Genomic DNA, 24,475 nt, shown 5'->3' with positions numbered 1-24,475 from the left:
CTGGAAGTTGTATTCACAAAGGCAGGGAAACTAATGCACAGGTAATCTGAGGCTGCTTCTCCTTACACAACAATGGAGTCACGCAAACTTACCCAAGCTACCTGCAGAGGGCTAAAGGTGAGGAACAGAAGTAGGCAGGCACATCTGCTACTTTCAAGCAACTTATGCAACTGCTCCGTAACATTTTTGTTTCAGAAAGCTGTGCTTGTAGTCATTTTCATCTGTTTCCCTCACATGCCCCCGGAGGAGTCCAGCGGTTGTCAGACGCACTGACCTGGTTAGGAGTGGAGCATGGGAGCAGTTATCCCAGGATGGTCTCTGCAAGAGGGGTACGCTGCAGAACTGCACCCCAGGAGGAGCAAAAGCCTGTTCAGCTGTGCAGATGGCATAAAGGAAGATTCAGAAACAGCAGCAGACAGGTGTCTCTCGTGAAACCAGAGCCCAGAAGTCTGTGAGCCTTCATGTCTTCCTAAAGCAGCAGCGCTGAGGCACTCCATTGTTTTCTATCTCTGCCCTTCCCCAATATTTTTCCATTGCATGCCACACTCCCAGGTTGTGCAAGCAGCTTCCTTTTGCTCATTAGTTCACATCAAAAGCATGGTTTTCCCAATAGATGTGTCAATTCCCTGCAGTGCTAAACCTTCACAAGTGCCGGGATCATCAAAACTCATAATGATCAAGATGACTGGTTTCGCTGGATTATCTCTGTGGCTCCCAGAAGCAGCCTGTGAACAGCTGGTAACGCTCCGGCCCTCCCAGGTATCAGATCCACATCACGTGTCTGCAGTACGGCCCTGTGTGCCTAGACCTAGGTCAGCAGTGAGGTACCACATCAAAATCAAGTGAAGGTTTCAGGCTTGTTTTTAAATAGTTAAAAATATTTATAATCGCTCTTTCTACAGTTTGGGATTCATGGTGCCAAAAAAAAAAAATAAAAATAAAATAGTCTACAAATATCATACGCAAGTTGTAGCTGAGAAACATTTCTCTTTGGACAAAGGCATAAATGCAGAAATGATGGTGCTGGGAATCCCTGTGCAGGCCCTACTAGTGCTTGGTTAACTGGGCCAAGCTCTCACATCAACAAGTAACTACCCTTACTTATTTGTAAAGACTCTACAAACCAATAGCAGCTGTTTCCAAAATAACAGGGATACCAATTCCCTTCACTTGGCCCTGGCTTTCCCATATCCCAGCCACAAGCAGACTGTGCTTGCAAAGGGAATGGGAGGCCGCCGCTCAGGAAGTCACAAAAAGGAAGCCTGTTGCTGGAATCTGTTGCAAGAATGCCTTTAGGGAAGGAGAAATCCTGGTCCTGAAAAAGAGCTGACAGTCCATCACTCACTGCTTCTTCCTAGCTCTGATTTTTCCTCTCTTCTGTATGCACCCTTTCCCCCACCCCCTCTTTTCTTTTTTCCCTTCTGTTTTCTTTTCAGCCGAGGGACTTGTTGCTCCATTTCACCCAAACCACCTCCAACTCTGCTCCTGGCCTGCCTGGGGCCACCTGCTCTGGCCACAAGCATGTTGGCTACCACAGGCTGGAGGGTCACCGCTGCCTCCAACACATAGGTTGCAAATCCCCAGTTCCCCTACCTACCGGAGCAGGAGGGATGCTCCTGGATGGATTGTGTGGCTACATCTGCTCCTTTCTCTCCCTCTTCCTCCTCATTTTTGCTGTCTCCCCGGCTCTGGCACAGGGAGCAGCTCCTCTCTGCCAGCGAGGAACATCACAGCACCGGCCTGTGGGAGCAGGGGGAACTACAGCAGCAGGTCACACAAAACCCACATAAAACATCAAATGGGAACTTTTCTTGCGCTGACTTGTCCTTTGCACACACACACACGGCAGTAGCCGGCTGTCCAGTGTTCATTTGTGCGTGTGTGTGAGCATATAAGAGGGATGAGACAGAAGGCCTGGCTACAGCTCTTCCTCTATAACTTAATTTGTCCAACCAGGGAAAAACAGTCATCCTAAGGCATAAGCAAATATATTAAAAAGTGAGACCAGGGCAGCCAACGGCCTGTTACATTTGCTCAGCTAGGCAGAAACAAAAGCCAGGCTCGTCCTATTTGCTAGACACAGCAAATTAGTGTTCAGCCACTCTTTTTTTCTTGGGAGGCTGAAGGGGAAAGGTTTTCCTTGACACTTCAACTTAGTAAAAGGATTGCCAACTCTGCAGAAATGATTTACTCCTGATGGACACAGGACCGCTGTTAGACTGATGAGTTTAACAACCTGCCAGACACAGAGGGTAAAGCCCTGAATAAATCACAACAAATGAAAATACTGTTAGCAGTTTCATAATTTAATGAAAAAGTACTTGTAAAAAGGGGACATCTGAAAAAGACCGAGTCCATCTTGGAAAATTGAATATATATATATTTATATATATAAAACAAAATGCAAAAACACAAAAAAAAAATTTGACAAATAAGGTTAAGAGGTAATACTTCAAACAGTTAGCCACCGAACACACAATAAAAACTAGCAAATGCACTTTGGGGACAATACTTGAGAACTACATAACCAAGGGCTCCTTCATATATCTATTAAAATTATGTAAAAATTAGCAAAACCATTGCCCAGACTGGAAACAACTGAATTAATAACCCCAGAAGAGCAGAAATGCTGAGTTTTGCTGAAGCACCATTTTCCCTCCCTTCTGTCATAGGCTTCTGGCCACAAAATAACATGAAGGCTTTGCTGACCTCCCAGATAAGTGTTCCCAATACAAGCTTCATAAAATTTCATGACCAGCAAGAGAGGATTCCTAATAAATATCGAAGGAGAACTAAGAGAATCAGAACTGGAATACAAATGAAGAGACATTTGTTTACTTCTTCTGAATGACCCATGGCTTAGAACACAAAGCATTTCCCGTTAAAATAAAATATGTGGAAACCTAAAATGCTACTGCATATTTACACCAAAAGAAATAATTTTGAAGATACAGCTCTAGAAAGATCAATTACACAAATATACATAAAATCAAGAAATGAAAAAGAAAATAAGATGCATGAAGCAAATGGAGCAGAATTGCCAAGTATACTTTTTTTTTTTTAATTATTTCACTACTGAGAAGTCCTCCAGCCCCTGACTTGCTAGTCCTATTGCAACTAGGGAGATTTCAAAGTTTAAAAAAAATCGGAAAACGTTGCTGCCATTTCCCAAGCTAAAAGCAATAAATTAAGATTATGAAGAAAAAAACAGGTTTTGGTTGGATTCTGCATAGTCATCTTCACACTGGGTGGGGAACACTCTTTTTTTTTCTTAGCCAAAACGAACCCTCAATAGAAAGGAGCTGGATCGCGTGCCCTGTAGAACCCACAGCCCATTTCAGCCAGTCACCTGGGGACAGAGGATGTTGTATCTATGAAATGTACAGCATTTCAGAGAAAAACAGTGCAGTTACTTTGTCGATCAACACAACACCATCTGGAAAACAAGAAGTTTGTTTGCAATCAAACAAAAAAATTCCCTGTCATTGAAAGGAACAGAAAAGGATTCCCCTTCTTGCTTCCTCAACACTGGCTGAAATGTAATCACTCCTTAACGACTGCTAATTGTAAAGGACATACAAGAAAGTTTTAGTTTGGGAAACAGCAATTGATCCAGAGGTTGAAAAGCAGCTTAATAAAATAATAGATTTTCGGCAATTAAAAAAAAAATCATACTCCAAATGATGACTGGCTAAAATTTTACAGACCTAGATGCCAGAAGTAAGGCTCCTACACCCATGTTCAGACAACTAGGGTTGAAAATTTGGGCCTGCATTAAAAGTTGAGACAAAATTATTTCTAATTCAGCTTATTTTTAAAATACCAGGTACAAACACCTCTGGACATGAAATCTCCGTTTCAAGAGGAACCTGGCATCACTGGTGATTGCCTAAATTTAAGTGTCAAATAGCATTTTTCTTTGAAGTAGTACATCTACTTTTGTAAACACTATCCACAAAATTAGCCATCTGTACTTGTTAGCTGGGTAAAATATTTACAAGTGCATCCCACAACAAGCAACTATGTACAGAGATTAAAAAAAAAAACCAAACCAGAACTGAAGTACTAGAAGTTATATATTTACAAAATAAGCAAATTATTGTGAAGAGAAACATAACCTTCAGCAAGAGCAGGGAGAGGGGTGGGGTGGGGGGGGCACGTCTCGAGGTCAGCGAGTTTGGCAAGGGCCTGCTTCCCCCCTCCGCAAGGAGCCTGCAAACACCACTGCGGTTCAGAGCCCCCCGGGCAGAAGAGGATGGTCACTCAGTAGTCACTTTGGGCCTGATCCAGCAGAGCACAGCGGCAGGCGCTCGGAGATCTGAGCACAAATGTTCCTTGGTGTTTTGGGGAGGGGGGGGGGAAACCAGCAGGACCTTTCACGTGCTGAACTTCCTAGCGGGCCCGCGAGCGCGCTGCTGGATCGAAGCCACGCTGCGGGTGCCGTAGGAATGCCCTCTCAGTGTCTCCACGTTTGCAGCCTCCTGCACCACGGGGAGAGCGACACAAGGACTTTTTTTTAATACCTCACCACCACTGCCACGAGACCCACAGAACAGTGAACTGGCGAGGGGGAAGCAGTTTCCTGAACTTACACAGAGATTAACCGCTTCGTGCTCTCCCAGGTGTTACCCTCTAATAAAAAAAACCCATCGATTTCCACATGACTTTGCAATAACTCAGTTAACCTCGCGAAGACTGCAGGCCAATTCACAGTTGAACGAAACTACTCTGATTTCTCTCCCCTCCCCCCATCCCCTACTGCAACTCCTCCTAACGTAGGTCCTGGGCTGTTTTCTGGAACCTTCTGATGCTGAGCTTTGCACTGGTACGCTGGAATACATAAAGGCTGGGTTACCCCGCGGGGGCTTCTAATCACCTTTGTACCGAACTGTGAGAAATCATATTCTTTTTGTTTCTATTGTGACAATCTCTTCCGAAGTCCTTACTTGGGCTTTCTCTCTCTGAGCTACTTCGTCTTAACCTCACTTGCTCTTTGTTTTCATCACTTTCTGCTTCAGAGTCACTCAGCTCTAAGTCAGGACAGTACCCGTCGTTGTCCTGGTACGGAGCACCTTCCAGCGTCTGCTTGCTCCACAAGCGGTCTTTTGTTGCGAGTCTTCTCGTTGGCTTTTCACAGCACCGGAGATCTTCCGTGGTCCTCACCAGGCTGTTGGTAGCCTCTTTAAAGGACCGGCTAAAATGTTCTATGGTGGATTTTCGGAAACCGCTCTGGCTGGCCAAGTGAGCCGTGAGCACGGACTCTTGTTCGTAGGGCGTCTGGCTGGAGCTGTCTCTCTGGCTGACGTCTCCAGCCCTGCCCATCAGACCGTTGGACTTGGCCGCCAGCCGCGAGTTCTCCTGCTGCACCCGCCCGTTCCCGATGGAAGACTGTCCGTGCAAAGCAGCCTGCAGGGCTAAGGGCTTCCCGGACGGCTGGCCCCGGTGAAACTCCGGCATCGGCATGGGGCCGGAGTCCTTCACCTCGCTCCGAGGCTTCCCAATCCCTGCCAGCAACCCGTTACTTCTGCTGTCGTGCTGATACCTGGAGTAAGATTTTGCTTTAATTTCGAACGATTCCTTCGACATCGTCACACTCCGTTTGCCGTAAACAGTGCTGTTGTTGTCAGGAGAGAGCGGCCTGTTGCCAGGCTTCAGCGAGTTGTTTTTGCAATCTCCTAGTGCTGATTTGGGCATTTTTAACTTCAGGGTGATCCTGGGAGGTGGGTAGAACAGTGTGTTCTCTAGTGCATTTGTCAGAGTATGGCCTACAGGAGAAAGAGATGAGGGAACAGAAAAAAGAAAAAAAAAGGAGGCTTTTTTAAAAGAGGATAATAATTTTGTTATCTGTAACAAGTTTTAGAGTCCATTAGAAGGTCATTCAACAGTAACACGCATTTGCAAACAATTAGTGTGAAATTATTTCAGGACATTAAAGAGAAGCTGGGATAAAGAGAACTGTTCCAAATTATCCACCGTTTCAGAATTTAGGTAAGCATTTTAGCATTTCCATTAAAAACAACAATGTGCCCTTTTTACAGGGCTTTAAGCCAATGAATTGAACCAGTTTTGAGATATGACTGAAGTAGTTCCAACAAAGCTATAAAAAAGGTTCATTATTCAGTTTTGGATGGAGAAAAAACAATGCTTCAAACTGAGTTTCAATTTGGACTTAGTTCAACTCTCTGCTTTGTATTATAAAATTCTCTATGCTTTAGAGGTCTTTTCACCCCAATATATTAGTCTTTATGATAATATATGCATACAGCACCGTTGTAAAGTAGCTATCAAGCTATTGTAAAAAGGATTAAAAAAAGCACTTGTATTTGTAAAGACACCAAATAAATTTAGTAGACATTTCTAATAAAACGCATTTACACAAAACCAAAGTGCTTTAACATTTCTAATAAAACGCATTTACACAAAACTAGAGTGCCTTAAAAGCACTTGTATTTGTAAAGACACCAAATAAATTTAGTAGACATTTCTAATAAAACGCATTTACACAAAACCAAAGTGCTTTAAGAGTACTGCTGCTTCCACAAAATACTAGTCTGATCTAAAACAGTTTAAAAAAATATCACCTGTCAGTACTAATGAAACCTATCCATGTTTCAAAGGTAGAGGAAAAAAAAAGGCAAAAAGACTTGACTCTAAATTGGTCATGAAAAACATAGTACGTATCTGGAAAGAAGAGAAAGATATTAATTTCACATTGAAGAACAAGCTGCCTTCCTTATTAAAAAAAAAAGTAATTGCACTGTAATATATACTCTTCCTCTTTCCAAATTTTGTGTTTCAAGATGGCTATAAAAATGAAGAGCAGAGCGGGCTTTGGTACATGAGCATTCCTGAGCAGTTACTACTCACTATTACAAACCAGAGTACTTTAAACTGTTTTTGAAGGAGGGAGAGTAACCACAGAGGGCAGGCTAAGAAATGCCTTTTTGCGCTGTTCATGAAGCATGCAGGGCAACATGAGAGCAGCAGCGATTCCCATCAGTCGCTCTTCTCTTTTGCCTGAAGGAACCGACTACTGACAGCAAGTAAAAAAACCTTCTGGGCTGGAGAGCCAAGCAGCAGCACGGAGTCTGCTGTAGGGAAAACAGTACTGTAAAAAGCAGCCAAGAAGTGAAAAGAGATCACCACCAGATCACTTCTGCTACCTGGATGCCACAGTGACTGATAAGTAATAGGCATGTCTCAGAAACGGTCATAAAATAAAGAAATATCAAAATATTTTAAGAGTTAAAATATTGCTACCTGGATGCCACAGTGACTGATAAGTAGTAATAGGCACGTCTCAGAAACGGTCATGAAATAAGAAATATCCAAGTAAATATTTTAGGACATGAAAGAGTTTTGTGTGTGGTGCTACTTTCGTTGACTGTGTACTTAAAAGCACTAAGCAGGGACATAAAGAAAACATATTTTTGGGCTTAAAAAGAGACAGAATTTGCAAATATTTTATATTTATATGATTACCTGCAGCAATTTCCTGATTAATGAGCTGGACTTGCAAATTGAAGACCTGTTCATGTACTTTACTGTGAGACAGCTTCAGTTTCTCTCTCCTGCTTACCATGTAGCAGAGATTTCTTACCTATGGAGGAATGACAAGACTTAATAAGCAGTAAAAACTAAATCTTGACACAATTTAAAAAAGTGCATCAGCAACAAAATTAAAACATTATGTGCAAAATCCCTCGGCAAAGGACGGCTGGCCCCGGTGAAACTCCGGCATCGGCATGGGGCCGGAGTCCTTCACCTCGCTCCGAGGCTTCCCAATCCCTGCCAGCAACCCGTTACTTCTGCTGTCGTGCTGATACCTGGAGTAAGATTTTGCTTTAATTTCGAACGATTCCTTCGACATCGTCACACTCCGTTTGCCGTAAACAGTGCTGTTGTTGTCAGGAGAGAGCGGCCTGTTGCCAGGCTTCAGCGAGTTGTTTTTGCAATCTCCTAGTGCTGATTTGGGCATTTTTAACTTCAGGGTGATCCTGGGAGGTGGGTAGAACAGTGTGTTCTCTAGTGCATTTGTCAGAGTATGGCCTACAGGAGAAAGAGATGAGGGAACAGAAAAAAGAAAAAAAAAGGAGGCTTTTTTAAAAGAGGATAATAATTTTGTTATCTGTAACAAGTTTTAGAGTCCATTAGAAGGTCATTCAACAGTAACACGCATTTGCAAACAATTAGTGTGAAATTATTTCAGGACATTAAAGAGAAGCTGGGATAAAGAGAACTGTTCCAAATTATCCACCGTTTCAGAATTTAGGTAAGCATTTTAGCATTTCCATTAAAAACAACAATGTGCCCTTTTTACAGGGCTTTAAGCCAATGAATTGAACCAGTTTTGAGATATGACTGAAGTAGTTCCAACAAAGCTATAAAAAAGGTTCATTATTCAGTTTTGGATGGAGAAAAAACAATGCTTCAAACTGAGTTTCAATTTGGACTTAGTTCAACTCTCTGCTTTGTATTATAAAATTCTCTATGCTTTAGAGGTCTTTTCACCCCAATATATTAGTCTTTATGATAATATATGCATACAGCACCGTTGTAAAGTAGCTATCAAGCTATTCTAAAAAGGATTAAAAAAGCACTTGTATTTGTAAAGACACCAAATAAATTTAGTAGACATTTCTAATAAAACGCATTTACACAAAACTAGAGTGCCTTAGAGTACTGCTGCTTCCACAAAATACTAGTCTGATCTAAAACAGTTTAAAAAAATACCACCTTGTCAGTACTAATGAAACCTATCCATGTTTCAAAGGTAGAGGAAAAAAAGGCAAAAAGACTTGACTCTAAATTGGTCATGAAAAACATAGTACGTATCTGGAAAGAAGAGAAAGATATTAATTTCACATTGAAGAGCAAGCTGCCTTCCTTATTAAAAAAAAAGTAATTGCACTGTAATATATATTCTTCCTCTTTCCAAATTTTGTGTTTCAAGATGGCTATAAAAATGAAGAGCAGAGCGGGCTTTGGTACATGAGCATTCCTGAGCAGTTACTACTCACTATTACAAACCAGAGTACTTTTAACTGTTTTTGAAGGAGGGAGAGTAACCACAGAGGGCAGGCTAAGAAATGCCTTTTTGCGCTGTTCATGAAGCATGCAGGGCAACATGAGAGCAGCAGCCATTCCCATCAGTCGCTCTTCTCTTTTGCCTGAAGGAACCGACTACTGACAGCAAGTAAAAAAACCTTCTGGGCTGGAGAGCCAAGCAGCAGCACGGAGTCTGCTGTAGGGAAAACAGTACTGTAAAAAGCAGCCAAGAAGTGAAAAGAGATCACCACCAGATCACTTCTGCTACCTGGATGCCACAGTGACTGATAAGTAGTAATAGGCACGTCTCAGAAACGGTCATGAAATAAGAAATATCCAAGTAAATATTTTAGGACATGAAAGAGTTTTGTGTGTGGTGCTACTTTCGTTGACTGTGTACTTAAAAGCACTAAGCAGGGACATAAAGAAAACATATTTTTGGGCTTAAAAAGAGACAGAATTTGCAAATATTTTATATTTATATGATTACCTGCAGCAATTTCCTGATTAATGAGCTGGACTTGCAAATTGAAGACCTGTTCATGTACTTTACTGTGAGACAGCTTCAGTTTCTCTCTCCTGCTTACCATGTAGCAGAGATTTCTTACCTATGGAGGAATGACAAGACTTAATAAGCAGTAAAAACTAAATCTTGACACAATTTAAAAAAGTGCATCAGCAACAAAATTAAAACATTATGTGCAAAATCCCTCGGCAAAGTTCTTGCGAATATTACTGAACATATGTAACTACTAATTAAGAAAATATTCTGGAATTTCTTAATTGCCAATTCAATGACTGCCTAGAATATATTCTGCAAGACAGCAGAATCTATTTTCATCTGTAAGAACAGTGAGCAAATACAAAATTCCAGTCAAAAGAAAAGCAAGTATTTGCTAAGACTTGCTTGTCTGTAAGCCTGCTTCTATTATATATGATGCCAGGGATGTTACTGTAGGCAATACTGGATTCTCCCAGAATTTCCCTGCAAAATGTTTCATTGAATGATTTTTAACAGCTTAACTGTGATTATTTCCCCTAAAATTATTGCAACATTTAAAGTAACACTTTATACAAAGATACCCAAGAGAGCTGGCCTGTATGGACCAAAATTAACACATAGATCACCTCTAAAAGAACACTCTGGCTTCTTGTGCAATGTACACATTTTGGCTGATCCATTCAGCAGTTCTTTGCACTGACTCATGGAGTTAAAGAAGGCCAAGTGCAGGGTCCTGCACCTGGGTCAGGGCAACCCCTGGTATCAACACAGGCTGGGAGATGAAGGGATTGAGAGCAGCCCTGCTGAGTGCGACTTGGGATACTCGTAGAAGAAGAACTGGACGTGAGCTGGCAACACGGGCTCACAGCCCAGAAGGCCAACAGTGTCCTGGGCTGCATCAAAAGCAGTGTGGCCAGCAGGTCAAGGGAGGTGATTCTGCCCCTCTACTCTGCTCTGCGGAGACCCCACCTGAAATACCATGAAATGCCAAGATTCCCAAATTTATATTCATCTCAAGATACAACTGAGTAGAAAACCCTGTGGCACAAAGAAATTCAGAAACTCTTGAGACAGACGTTACAAACTATGAATTACCTCCTTCAAACTACGAACTACCTCAGGATACACACATCAATTTCAACAAAATTTGATGTAAACCAACCACTCATCAAACAAAATAAGCTCATTCTTTCAAGAGACTTTTTTTTTTTTTTTATATATATATAAGTAACTATATCTGAAGTGGTCCTGGAAAAGGAGGACTAAATTCAAGACAAGAATTACACTGCCAAGTGCAAGTCTTAGCTACCACACTCATTTCTGTGTTTTCATGTTCTTCTCTCTCCAGTATTGCTTTTCCTTTTCTTACACTATTTTCTCTCTTCTGCTTTTCCTTCCCCTGTCCTCTCTGATGTCTCTGTACCACATTTTGCACGTCTGCTCTGACTTTATTAGAGCTCCATCTTTTTCAACTACCAGCTAACTGGCAATCTGGTAAGAGCCCGGCTTGCTACTGGTAAAAAGATAATTTCCTTTACCTCCTTCTGAGTAAAGCCACGCATGGTGGTAGAGTCAGTGGGTTATTTCAGACCACTAACCAACTGTAGCACCTAAGGCAGCTACATAGAATCATAGAATGGTTTGGGTTGGAAGGGACCTCAAAGATCATCAAGTTCCAACCCCCTGCCATGGGCAGGGACACCTCCCACTAGAGCAGGTTGCTCAAGGCCACATCCAGCCTGGCCTTGAACACTTCCAGGGATGGGGCATCCACAACTTCCCTGGGCAACCTGTTCCAGTGCCTCACCACCCTCATAGTAAAAAATTTCTTCCTGAGATCTAATCTGAATCTTTTTTCTTCCAATGCAGTGAAAGCATCTAGGTCAAGAGAGTGACGAGTGATTCAGCCTGACCTGGGACTAGATGACACCAGCACGCTGGCGAGGAGAAGACCTAAGGCTCCTGAATCAGATGTCACAGGAAGTAGTATAAATATAGGCTGACACTCTTCTGTGTGTGAGAAACCAAAAAGTCACTGTGGAAGTTAACCATCTAGGATTTCACCTACTTGCCTTCAAGTGATGAGGGTGAGAAGCTCTGCTTTAACATATTTTTAGGATTCTCCAGAAGCTTAATGCGCACTCACTAAAGAATACTTACTGCTTTACTTATGCAAATTGATTTTTCCAAACTCAGAATTGGCTAGTATTTATCATTCTACTCTAAACACCTTTTTAAGTACAAATCAGAGAGTTCCTCCATCCTGAGACAGAAAGTGAATGATAAGAATTTGTTAAGTCTGCCCCATTCCTTTGCTGTTTGCACTTGATTTCATTTAATAAAAGCAACATCTTTTGTTACTGAATCTGTATTACTAGCAACAATTACTGCTGGGTCAAATAAATTTACTCAATTGAAGCTGAAATCGAAGAGTCCATTAGCAAGTATGTCCATTGTGCATAAGACACATACATCTTAAAACACATAAAGGAATAACCTCTAAGCAAGTCAGGAAGCACTCCTCTGACGTTGGATCTCTCACTGGACTAAGAAGGGGCAGTTCCTGAAAGACTCTGCAGCAGGCAAGGCAGCATACCAAAAGACTGGAGTTGAAGGCCTTTTTTCTTTTTTTTTTTTTTTAATTATTCTTTTAAAAATTACCTCCTTGCGCTTCTGCCATTCACACTTCCACCCACGAACAAAGACCTTGGTCACCTGCAAATAGTTTTTTTCAAAACTTTACCAAATTAAACTCTTACCCTTTCTAGGTCCTGCCTCAAATGCATGAACATCCTCATGCGAGTATGAATGCTATCTTCTTTCGGCTGCACCAAGCCATTTTCTTCATCCTCCTTGGGAGGAAACAATGGTTTGTTAAAGTTACTTTTTCGCTTTAATTTCCAGTAATTGTAGATGAAGTCTACAGCAAGTTTAGGGAGGCCCAGTTCTGCTGCAACATCCTCCACTTTAACCAGTGAGTAAAACTCTTCTTCCAGCTCTCGGAGTTTCTGGGCTCGCAAACTGGTTTTCTCACTCTCTGTTTGCTTCTGGTCTGACATGCTCTTGGGGTGCTCATCAACATCAGGCAGCGAATTCTGTTTGTTCTTGCTGTGCTTTAGACAATACGACTTGAACTTGACCTCATCCCCATCATCCAGGATAGTCTTCATCTCTAAACTATGCTCAAAGGCACAGGTGACATGAAAGGCAGTGATACAGCTTTTCACAGAGCACTACAAACAAAAAAGAAACAAACCTTCAATCACTAACAATAGCAACAAAACAGAAAAAAAGGACAGAATTACCTTAATTACATGAAAGTCCATTCCTACAAAAACACATACAAAAACACTCTTTTAAAAAAATATCTGTTGATCTCTTTGAAGTTGGTATCACCTGACTTAGTATTTTTTTGTTTGTGAACAGTGTTCAACAGAAGGACCTTTCTATCCATCTCTGACCCACAGAATAGCAGTCCTTCCACATCTCAGCCTTGTTCAGAAGGCAACTCAGACTAACTCCTCAATCTCCCTGCTAGCAAACTAATTTGATGGCAAACAGCTGTGAAGAAGTAAGCATCTGTCCAATGGTCATCTGCATTCTAAAGCATCTCAGAACACAGGAAGGAGAAAATGCAAAACCAAAACTGCCCTTCTCACATAGGCCCAAGAGTTACCACAGGACAAGCACGTACCTGAATGCAAGCACCGGTTTTCAGCTTGCATAAACTACACACTAGAGCCCATCGACTTGGTGGAATGTGAGACACCTTTGTGATTGGCTCCATCCTCTCTGGGCAAGCAATGCTAACCTGTAAACAAACAAACAAAGCCATCATGGGAAGCAGTTACCAAGGCAATAAAAACAAGCTCTTCATTAATACCAGAAGAAGAAACATGACCACACATTTATCTCACTGTGAGATCTCCATGTGCTCATGCTTCTCAGCAAGGGACCCTGGAAGATTCCACATGAAAACAATATTGTGGAATACTACTAGTTTAACCTGGTAGCTAAAAGCTGCAATTCTTTAAAACATTTGAGGTATCTACAGCATACCTTGTTATGAACCAGTTGAGAGACTGCAGTAAGTGATGCTTAAGTTTATTTCAACTGTTGGGCTTTTTTTTCGGGGAGGCAATAGAAGGGTGTTTTCTTGTTTTCTGTGCTGCTTTAACAGGTCAAACTTAAAAATACAAGCTACTCAGAACCCATACTTACCTGAAAAACTCCTTCTTTAAGAGCACAGAATCACAGAATGATATGGGGTTAGAAGGTACGTCTGGAGATCATCTAGTCCAACCCCCCTGCCAAAGCAGGTCCACCTAGAGCAGGCTGCACAGGAACGTGTCCAGGCAGGTTTTGAATGTCTCCAGTGATGGAGACTCTAGCACCTCTCTGGGCAGCCTGATCCAGTGCTCTGCCACTCTCAAAGTGAAGTTCCTCCTCATGTTCAGATGGAACTTCTTATATTCAAGTTTTCGCCCTCTTCCTCTTGTTCTATCCCTGGGCACCATTGAAAAAAGACTGGCCCCTTCCTCTTGACAGCCACCCTTTAAGTACTTATAGATGTTGACCAGATCCACCTCCCGGCCCTCAGTCTTTGCTTCAGAACCAGGTCTATCAGTCAGCAGCCAGGGGAAGCCTCGCTTCCCAGCTCTGGCTCTCCATCAAGCGCTCCCAATGCAAGAGGTGATTCTACTGTGCTTGCTTAACTACAGATTGTGTCAAGGATAATTTGAGAAAGAATACAACAAACTTCTCTTACTGCAAAGCACGGTATATTCTTTTGTGCCAGCTTTTACATACTTAGTGTGGATGATCCATTTGTCTCTGGCAAACCACATTAAGGATATTATTACTAAAAGAAAGAAAAAAAATCAGATAAGCACAGGATGCTTTTTCCTATTCTTTGTTATACTAACGTCCACATATCCTTTAGAAATTTCTCAGCTGCTTGTTGTCCATACTGGTAAACAAGGACTGTCCTCCATAATGACCATGACTAACATGCAGAACTGGGACAGTATGAGAATGGCACATGGTGGAAGATTTCCATGAGATAACTGTACCGTCCCAAGAATGCCAGTCTCCAAAAGCCTGGATTTTTAAGCTTTCACACCACTTTTTGAATTTAGCAGTTGTGTGCTTTGGAGGGCTACCTGCCTGAAGCAGAAATACAATGCTGACTCCAGCTAGGAAGATCTCCACACTTTCTATGAACAATTCACCAGAACAGAGCAGACTTGTATTTCCAGAGGTGGGATAAGGGTCTCTTCTCAAAGGGGTCAGATCTAAGGATTTAAAGAAAGGAGGTTCCTAGGCTCTGTGGCACTGTGAGGCCACAATAAAGCTAATTCCTTAAAAAATCAGTTAAGGCTGAGATTGAACAGTTTCCCCCCCCCCTCCTAGAAAACTTTAAGAGCATTATGCTACAGTAGTTTTCAAAGATTACCTCCATAATAAGACTCTTCTAGGGAAATTCAGGGTATATGAATTACATGAGATAATTAAACTGTGGACTTTACAAGAGCCAGTAGCATAAGCTGAATTTCCAAGCTTTCTTTTGGGATACATCAACAATCACTTGATGCACATATTCACTTTAAAACCTGCTTAATCCCTGAGGAGAAAAGGCTTCATGCCTTCAGCAGACCTTGGCTGTGAGGTAGACTTATCTAAAGATAGCAGTGCTAAGTTGATCAAGCTCAAGAGTCATAGTTGCTATGCTCAACTTTAGTATATTTGCTACTCTTTCCTTATCATTGCATTGCTCTAAGGATGATTTAAGGAGGTGGAAAAGACAGCTTTGCAAGAGATTACTTGGTTCATCATTTCCACATTTAAAAAAAGTTTATCAGAAGTTCATGAACTAATGACATAAATTGACTCTAATCTAATAGGATTTATATTTGTTATAATACTTCATCCTCCAGTCCCCCAACTGCAAACCATATCTGCTGAAATATACTGGGGTCAACCTGCTGCACAGCATTTCTAGAAGTCTTCATTAGGAAGACAGTGAGACGGTTCAGAGAGGGCCCAGGTTTCACCAGACAAGGAGAACAGGCAGGCAATACGTGATGCCCTCATCAGGTATTAATCTGTTGTGGCCTTCCTATAAATCGGTGGGAGAGTGACAAAGCTGTCCTTGAAATGCTTGAATGGTTCCACAAAATCATGTCCAGCACTCTAAACATTATCAAATGTAGCTTTTTTGCTTCCAAAATGAAAGAGCCTTTCATCAACCTAACCTGACCTTGCTCAAAACAGAGTTGGTTACAAGTTGCACAAGTATTTCTGAAACAATGTTGTACAGAGATTGACTGCAATTCTTATCCCATTTACCACTATACTAAGAGGCAAGAATTCCTTTGGGAATTCAGGGATTATATCAACTTGTCAGATTGTCTATATTCCTTTCTAAAGGAAACCAGAATCTTCAGTGATTTTTTTTCTGAAGACTGAGTAATAGCAGCTTCCACTGTGCTTCCCAGCAGGAGCTGGGAATTGACACAGATCTTCTCCCTTTCCCTTTTCTGCCCCTTTTAATGCTCTCCCTGCTCCTTATCCAGAGGGGACTCAAAAGGTCAGGAAACAGTTATGTGGGAAATACTGTCTGTTCAGCTTGTAACGCTGCCTGTTTATATTACCCCACTTTCTAAAAGCACAAAGAGGCGCTTACAGAAGTCAGGTGCGATTTATTTATACTGGCCTCATGCCGCTGCCTGTTTCAAAGAGAGGAGTCAAGGCAAAGTCTGTTTGAACTTTTCTGTTCAGAAGGGATCCAGAGAGCGGAGACGCCAACCTTTCCATTCTCCAAAACCTCCCATCCCAAGGCAGAAATGATCCGTCTTCACCTTGTATCAGGTTACATTTTGACTGCTGCACTCTGAGGAAGTTTTAAGAACGTGGAAGAGTGAAGATAGTGGTCTCTTGAAGCCTATTCTCTATGACTGTTATGCACATGAGCTGCCATCTCGATGCATCGTCACCCTGCTGTTCTCTGCTAACCTGCCACCAGTAGCTGCAGGAGGGCACAACAATCTGCCCAGTGGCTGGAGGATGGCCACTCACAACAGCAGCTAAGGACAGTCAATTTGATACCCTTCCAGCTGCAGCAAGGAAATATAACCTTGTGCTTCAGCTAACGCCACAATGATTGAGGGAGGACATAACTGTAATGAGTTATCTGAGGCAGAGAAGGACTGTGAATTTCAAAACACTTGGTGTAAGTTTTCTGGTCTCAGTGTTTCCTTTTTTTTTTTTCTCTTTTTTTTAAAGAATACCTTTTAAGAAAGCATGACTACACATTTACAATAAAAGACAATAAAGGCAGAAGAAAAAAATATAAACCAAGTGAGAACACTTTGCAAAGCAAAAACCTTCAAACGTCCCAATCAGCCAAGTGAGCATCAAGAAAGCCTTTCGACAGCACTAGCTCACAAGGAAAGGAGGGAAGAAAAACCATTTTAAGACAGTGCCCAATAACTTAATGAAGGAAGATACCTAGTGCAATTGCCTGCAACAATGCTAGCTTGTATTTGGTGACTCAGGAAGTCCCTCTTTGAACCTTTTACCACAAGGCACAGACATGTTTATGGCCCTTTCCTCTCTGCATTCTGCCTTTCTTCATTTCATTAGGGTCACAAGAGGAAACAGCAGTGACTTTCTAACTCATCTGTTTCTTTTTGGGAAGTTCCAGCGTGTTACTATCTCAGGGAGAAGAAAAATAGGTATATGAGATTACACATTCTCCCCTAATAGGGTATCCATCCCCAGGTCTTAAAACTCTGGATCTTTCTTGTCCCCTGCAGGACATAAGGCCACAGTGACTCTCCAGACAGGAACTGACCTGCCATTTTAGCAGAGATTCATTCCCAAAGGTTTCTCTGGTTTCTCCAGTGACCAAATTGTTTTCCAGGTGACAACACAGGAGACAGAAAGAGAATGGGTCCAAGAGGCATTTCCCACCCCTATTGGCAGGTGTCACCTCCTCACTGTGCCAACACACTTGGTATTGGTGTGGAGGGGAGGAGGTGCCTGAGGCCTGGAGTCACCAGATGGGCTGTGGGAGCAGCTGAATTCGAGCTCTCCCACCTGGGTGCTCCCCCGGCAGCTTTTCTCCCTCAGCTGGAGGGAGGCGGGCAAGCAGGAAGGCAGTGTGTGCTCCCTGCCCTGCCATCACCTGCTTCCTAAACCTGCTGGTTCTTCTTCTGCTGGAAAGAGCATCAAGGCAACCAAATGCAGAAAGCATCTATTCGGAAAACCAATCTGCTCAGAGCCAGGGGAGCTGCCAGCCAAGACACTTCATAAAGTGCAGGAGGAAAAGTTAAGCAATGTCTCTTTATTTTTTAAATTTTAAAATAAATCTTTTATTTTTTTCTCAACTCCTCTCGCCTTAAGGGTGGAAGAGATGCCAAGAACTACAAGCAAGCTTGAAAGGAAAACGCAACTGCAAAAATAACCTCCTTGAAAAGCAGATATATGCCTGAGATACAGCTAAGAATTACACACTGCATCTGGCTGCTATGTTAAAAAAATACTCAGAATCCTAACATCTTCCTCAGTTTTGCAAATGTGAGGCCTGGCTGTGCTTGGGAGCAGAAGATTCAGAAAATAAGGCATCCATCCCCCTGATGTCATGGTGCCGACAGATATGGCTACCACCTCACCCTAAACCACCCACTGTAATGGATCTGTGGTTCTTACCAGAAAGAAAACAGAAATATTCCAAGTACAAAATTAAACACTAACTCCATTTATACACAAACAAACACTCTGATTTACAGAACTATAACGTGATGCTTAACTTGATTCAAAATAGAGAAGTGCAAAGCTTCGTTATTAAAGTCTCCATATATGTATGCACAGATATATCAAAAGAGCCTTTACTTATAAAATATAACATAAAAGATAAAATGTCTTATCTCCCCACCGTTTAGAAAAATTTTGCTTCAAAAAAAAGCCTTAACTACAAATCTTAAACTACAAATCTACAAATCTTAGAGTCCATTCTACACAAATAATGCAATGGGGGGGTACTTGTATTAAAAAAAAAAAAAAAAAAAAGAGAGAGACGGGAAGGGGGGTAGGCAATGAAGGTAGGCAGTATGGTGCAGGATCAGAAACTTTGTCTCAAATGCTCAATCTAACAAAATAACCAATGCCATTAAATGCTTTTGATTCCCTGCAAAAAAAAAAAAAAAAAAAAGAAGTGGATGTATGCATGCAAATTATACACCTAACTGAGCACAGAAATTCGTCAGAAAGTAAGAGAGACAATGAAGCTGCAGTGGCACAGTGAACACTAGCTTACAGCAGTAACCCTTTCTAGCAGGTCATTCAGATACCATAACGACACCAAGAAGTGACTGCTGAGTAAATGAAGGAAACAAAGTGATTAATTAATGGAACATAAGCTGGACTCTCTCCCAGTCCTCACAGACTGTGCAGACTCATCAGAATAAAGTACAGTATTAAACCAGACAGATACCTTAAATCATGAGAACATAAAAAGGCAGAGGAGGGAACGAGAAGGAGGAACGCAGAGAGGAGTCTACAATGCAGAGGAAAGAGGCAGAAATTAAGTTTTACCTCTGGAATCCAGAGAGCACAGCTCACATGTGCCCACTTGGTCCCTGTCCTGGTAGCTTTCATGGCACCTCCTCTTTTGGGACACAGGAGACACTGAGGATGTATTCCCAGCACGCAAGTGCGACACAGCCAGCTCCCTTCAGGTACTTTTAAGATTCCATAGCATGCCTTGGAGGAAAACAGATACTGAGGTCATTGTGCTGATATTATTTCACACACAAGCATTAATACTCACATGAACCAAAGCTTTCAAATACTAAAAGCATGGTTTGGCCTTTATTTAATCTTTCTCTAATTTCTTTACCTTAAAACAAGTCAAGTGATCAAAGAGATAAACAGCCTCTAAAGCAAAATCTTGTAATGCCAGTTTCTTTCTAAAATGTGTGTTGGTTATTATTTGGTTATAGCATAAAACACACCCATTGTGACTGCAGAACACCACTGACGGTAAGAACCTTCATCTTTCCTTTTAGAGACTTTTAAATTTCTAAAGCAAAAAATGTAGACATTTCTTTAAATTAGCTTCTGCATCTAATCCTTTTTAAAATCACAATTTCCTACCACTAATAACTTTACACTCTAATATAATTCTATTTAGATGTGAAGGGATATGATCGGTTTGATTGAAGACCATTTCCTGCAACATTAAATTACCTTTGTGGTTACAGTTCCGTGAATTGTTTGTTACTTTAAATATTTACTTGATATTGCAACAAAAGTTACGGCTTATACTGAAATTATGAGGTGCTGGGTTTTATGCATATTTCCCAAGTATTGCGATTAACACCTCAGAAAATGAAAAATTTAATAAGTTTTCCTAGATTTGAGAATTAAAAACAAAAAAAGGAAAAGTAAAATAATTTAAAAAAAAAGTCTGCTTTCTGATTCAAAGTCCTGGCAGTTCTTGATGGCTAACCAGGAGCTAACACTAACTACATAAGGTAAGACACTGGAACAGGTTGCCCAGGGAATCTGTGGATGCCCCATCCCTGGAAGTGTTCAAGACCAGGCTGGATGGGGCTTTGAGCAACCTGCTCTAGTGGGAGGTGTCCCTGCCCATGGCAGGGGGAGATGATCTTTAAGGTCCCTTCCAATCCAAACCATTCTATGAGTCCATCTAGACATATCCTGCTATACAAACATACACGCATATTAAAAGCTCAGTGTATCTGAAATCATTGGCTGCCACCAAGGTCTAACTCCACACAAGTGCTCCAAATACAAACTTTATCAAAAGGGTAGCTTTCAGAGGAAATCCCACCATTCCTAACACCATCTCTGGTAACAATAACATTGAAAGCCTCAACAGAACAGGATCATTAGCTGTAACCAGTCTTTCAGATTCACATCTAGTATAATACTTCCATACTTGCCTTTCCCAGCCCTCTGGTGATAATATCTCAGTATTTAATATGAAGCAATATAGTAAAAAAATTGCACATTTATGTCAGGCCTGCAGAAATGGAGACTTTCCTGAATTAAATCCTGCATTATTGAAATGCCAAGACTGACTACTCTAAATGCTATTTTGATGTGGCAACTGTTGTAAAAACCCAACAGGGGGAGCTGTAATCTAAATTTTACAAGTGATTTTTTTTCTTCCTCTTATGTGGTACATTCCCACCAGCATTCTTTCTATTACTAATGCAGAAGAGGCATTACACCTAAGATCATCACCTAAGGTGCCTGGAAATGGCCTGAAACTATTTTCTAATTTAATCCTACTAACAGATTGGAGTGGAGGGGGCCTGGACTAGTGAACCAGTAATTTCACATGTGTTTCAGCTGGCACAAGAGGGCACCATGACGGAGGAAATCTCCAAACTGTGTGATGACAAACAGACCTGAGGCTACATGGTGAACCCAGGCCGATCCAGATTAAAACCAAAATGATTTTGATGTTGTTGTTGTTGTAAGGATTAGCTCCAGCCCATACATGCTCCCCAGTATGTTTCAGGCAGGTCTGGCATGGGGAAGGGTCAGGAGAAAGGAGGCCACCAGCTCAAGCTCAGCTGTCAGCAGGCAACCACAAGCCTTTTTGACCGCAAATTCATCATTACTTTTGAAGAGGCACAAGCAGGGCCCAAAGCAGGCGGCCCAGCTGCCAGCCATATTCCTGTCACTGGCCATGTTCCTGGCACTCACGCTCACGTGGCTGCTTCACGCAGTGAATCAGATCAGGAAAGCAGCCGGGCTGGAAGCCAGCCCACTGCGAGCAGGGAGATGACAGGTCCTTTTTCAGCCAGATACGTTTTCCGAGTACTACTTGCACTCGGTACAAAAATACATTTTTTTTAAAAAAAAGCCCTTATTCTCTTTCCACTTCATAGCAAACCCCCCTTCCAGAACAGGACACACGGAAACCACAGGATTCATATCCCTTTTCTGATTATAAGGATACCTCTGCCTGACTACGCTGAGCTCAGTCAGTGTAAAGTCTTGGCTACATCTGAAATGCTATAAATGTGAGCAACGTTCAGACTGACAGCACAGTTATTGCAGGTGCTTACGCCTTCTAAAAAAGATCAGTCTGTTAAAGTGCCTACATGTGGTTTCAGATGGTTAAATTTGGATAGCCCATTTCTGGCCAATTAACTAGTCAGTCAAGGAGGAAAAACCCCAGCTTGAAACAAACGATCTTTAGATTCTTCACATATAGGGCAAGCCAGCATTTCCTGCCCTGTTTATCTTCAAAAGCAGGTTTAGTAATAGGGGGGAAATTGTTTATGGTCACAGAGGAAGTACTTGCAAGTCCGAAGAACACACTTTGTGTTCCTATTAGACTGTAGATACCCACACATTTCCCATGCTAGGTCACAAAATCTACTGTAACTGTCAGGGGACAAAAATTAATCTTAGTATTATACCACCCTTCATACCTAGAAAATCACAAAGCGCTCCAATTAACATTTAATAGTACTTTAACACAGTACTTTAACAAGTACTCCACACTTGGACAGTATCGACATTTCTGCAGGCACTAACCTGATGGACACAGATATTACACTTGTCACAAAACACCATGTCATTCCCGTCCTCACTGTCAGGGGACCGGCACACATCACAGATGACGTCTTCATCATATTCAATACCCAATCCTTCTTCAGTCTCAATAGCATGATTCATGTTCTCATGACAGTGCCGTTCCAGCACTTCAATTGTCTTTTCCATCGTGTTCTCATCCAGGGGGCCACATCCTGCAACACAGAATAGGGAAGGGGAATTAGAGGACAGTCAGGTGCCTCTGACCGAGTCTGAGATGCAGGAAGAGAGAAGGACAACTTCTAACAATTACAGCAGTAAACACTGCATACTACTAATAAAAGAATAAAATAAAAACAGAAGGCCTTTTTCACTCACTAGCCAATTGTATCACTATCTTATAAATACAAGCAGAACTGCTACTGGAGTAGAAGTTTAAGTTGTATATAAAGTACAAGGCTGCACCTTGAAGAAAGCACTACAGCACAAAAGACAGACAGCAGTTTCTGTAACTGCTAGCTGCTCCCATACAACCCTCCCTCTGCCTCCATCACTTTAAGAAACACTAATTACATGCAAAATCACAATGTTCTTTCAAAATTACACACAATGTTCTTCTGAAGACTAACTCCCTAGGAAATAAAACTTACCAAGAACACTTTAGATCTTACAAAGATACAGAACTTGCCATCACCCAACACCATTCAGTACACTACTTCAGTGACCAGCAGAATGGATATGAAAACTACCTTTTTTGTTTTGTTGGGTTTTTTAAGATATAATAGTAGATAAATATATTGTTGGCAATCCATAGTATCTGATTACTTGAACACTACACATGCTGCATATACTTACTACTAATCAAACTTAGCATAAGCAGAACCACTTAAAAAGAATTTGCTATGAGACATCCTCAGCTTGCAGCTTCAGGACACATATATTGCATAAGAAACCCTACAACGTTCACAGCTACAAGAAATTTCCAAACTGCATTCTCTCAAAATCCTCAGTCAAAAATGATGTTGCTGCCCATAGTTCACTATTCACTCAGACCTCCAAAGGTTGGGATATTAATGGAACACAAATATCAGAGGCTAGCCTTTTAACTGCTGGACTATGCAGAAGAATATGGCTACTAATTTGGATTCCTTGTTGCAACTGACAAAGAGGGAGATGGACAAGATAAATGACTGCTGATACAAAGTGTCTTCTGCTATTAACCTTTTCTCTGCAATGCCTGGATTATTTTCTCACTCCTTGAATTAGAAGAATTGCAGAATCATTCAGGTGGGAACAGACTTCCAGAGGGCTCCAAGCCCTAATCACTGGCTCCAAGCGGTCAACAGTGAATCCAGACAAGGTGTTTGCTCAAAAGATGTCTAGTCAGATCTTGAAAACATCCAAAGATGGAGATCTACCTTCCAGAAAAGCTTTGGTTCTGCTAACAGCACCTCTGTATGCCTGGAAAGCTCATCCTTGCTTCTACACCTCTTACATACATCCTTTGGCACTGGAGCTCAGTCATGAGTTCCCTCCTTCACCAAGCTGGTCTCCTGACACATCTACTTGTTTTCCTGAATGTCTGGATAGATCTTTCTTGTGCTTAGAGAAGACTGCCCTTAAAGTCCTGCTGGCTATCCTCAGCACTTCCACTCTTCAGACCTACCTACCAGTTACCTGAGTAAGTGGAAACCTGCTCTCCTGAAGTCCAGGACCAGAAAGCTACTTCCTTTCTTCACTCCTCTCAGGATCTCAGTCACCACCATTTCACACAGCAAATGCCACCATCAGTTGTCATATCCCTACAGGTTCTTCCTTGTTTGCAAACAGCAAATCCAGGAGATGCCAAGTACCTCCCTCTTTTGCCCACCTGTCTTTCCTAAAGGACCAGCAATCATCCACACAAGAATGCCAGCCACACAAACTATTCCACCACAACTCAGTTATTCCAGTGATAATTCCAAGATCATTTTCCATAGCTCACTCCCCCTTTCCATACTCACAACTTGCACGGAAAGCGAGCTGACTTCGCTGATTTTAAATGGGCTAACATGTGTGAAACTTAATTACTCTGTTAAGAACCCAGCATGCAGGCTCCTCAAAACTCTGAATTTGTAGCAATAATATGTTTAAGTTTAAGAAATGGAAACATCTGCTTTTCCTACACAAGATTTTTAACTTTTGAAGTCCTAAAATTAACTCCACCTGGTGTGGGCTTTTTCTCTCCTGCCTCAGTCTGCAGAAGTTGCAAATGATTTTGGATGTGAAGAAGTTTTTAGGCACTACAGGTAAAACATAAAACTAACAGATTGAGCAAATAATTATTTTAAGCATTTTTACCTCCTG

At 41.7% G+C, this 24,475-nt stretch overlaps 1 protein-coding gene across 1 annotated transcript in view; it reads right to left on the bottom strand.

Moving 5' to 3' along the window:
- Positions 1-2,291: 2,291 nt before the first annotated feature.
- The window catches only part of JADE3 (jade family PHD finger 3), a 54,914-nt gene continuing 32,730 nt past the window's right edge, over positions 2,292-24,475 (bottom strand). The window contains exons 6-11 of the mRNA XM_014960446.1: positions 22,133-22,344; positions 19,148-19,315; positions 13,245-13,361; positions 12,310-12,783; positions 9,539-9,656; positions 2,292-5,765 (exon numbers count right to left, since the gene is read on the bottom strand). Coding sequence (XP_014815932.1) covers positions 4,873-5,765; positions 9,539-9,656; positions 12,310-12,783; positions 13,245-13,361; positions 19,148-19,315; positions 22,133-22,344 — 1,982 coding nt within the window. The 3' untranslated portion in view covers positions 2,292-4,872. The remainder of the gene's footprint in view (positions 5,766-9,538; positions 9,657-12,309; positions 12,784-13,244; positions 13,362-19,147; positions 19,316-22,132; positions 22,345-24,475) is intronic.

This window comes from Calidris pugnax, unplaced genomic scaffold (genome assembly GCF_001431845.1).
Source record: "Calidris pugnax isolate Ruff unplaced genomic scaffold, ASM143184v1 scaffold188, whole genome shotgun sequence".
Classification (NCBI taxonomy): domain Eukaryota; kingdom Metazoa; phylum Chordata; class Aves; order Charadriiformes; family Scolopacidae; genus Calidris; species Calidris pugnax.
The sequence above is the reverse complement of the archived record's forward strand: the minus strand, read 5'-3'. Positions and strand labels throughout refer to the sequence as shown.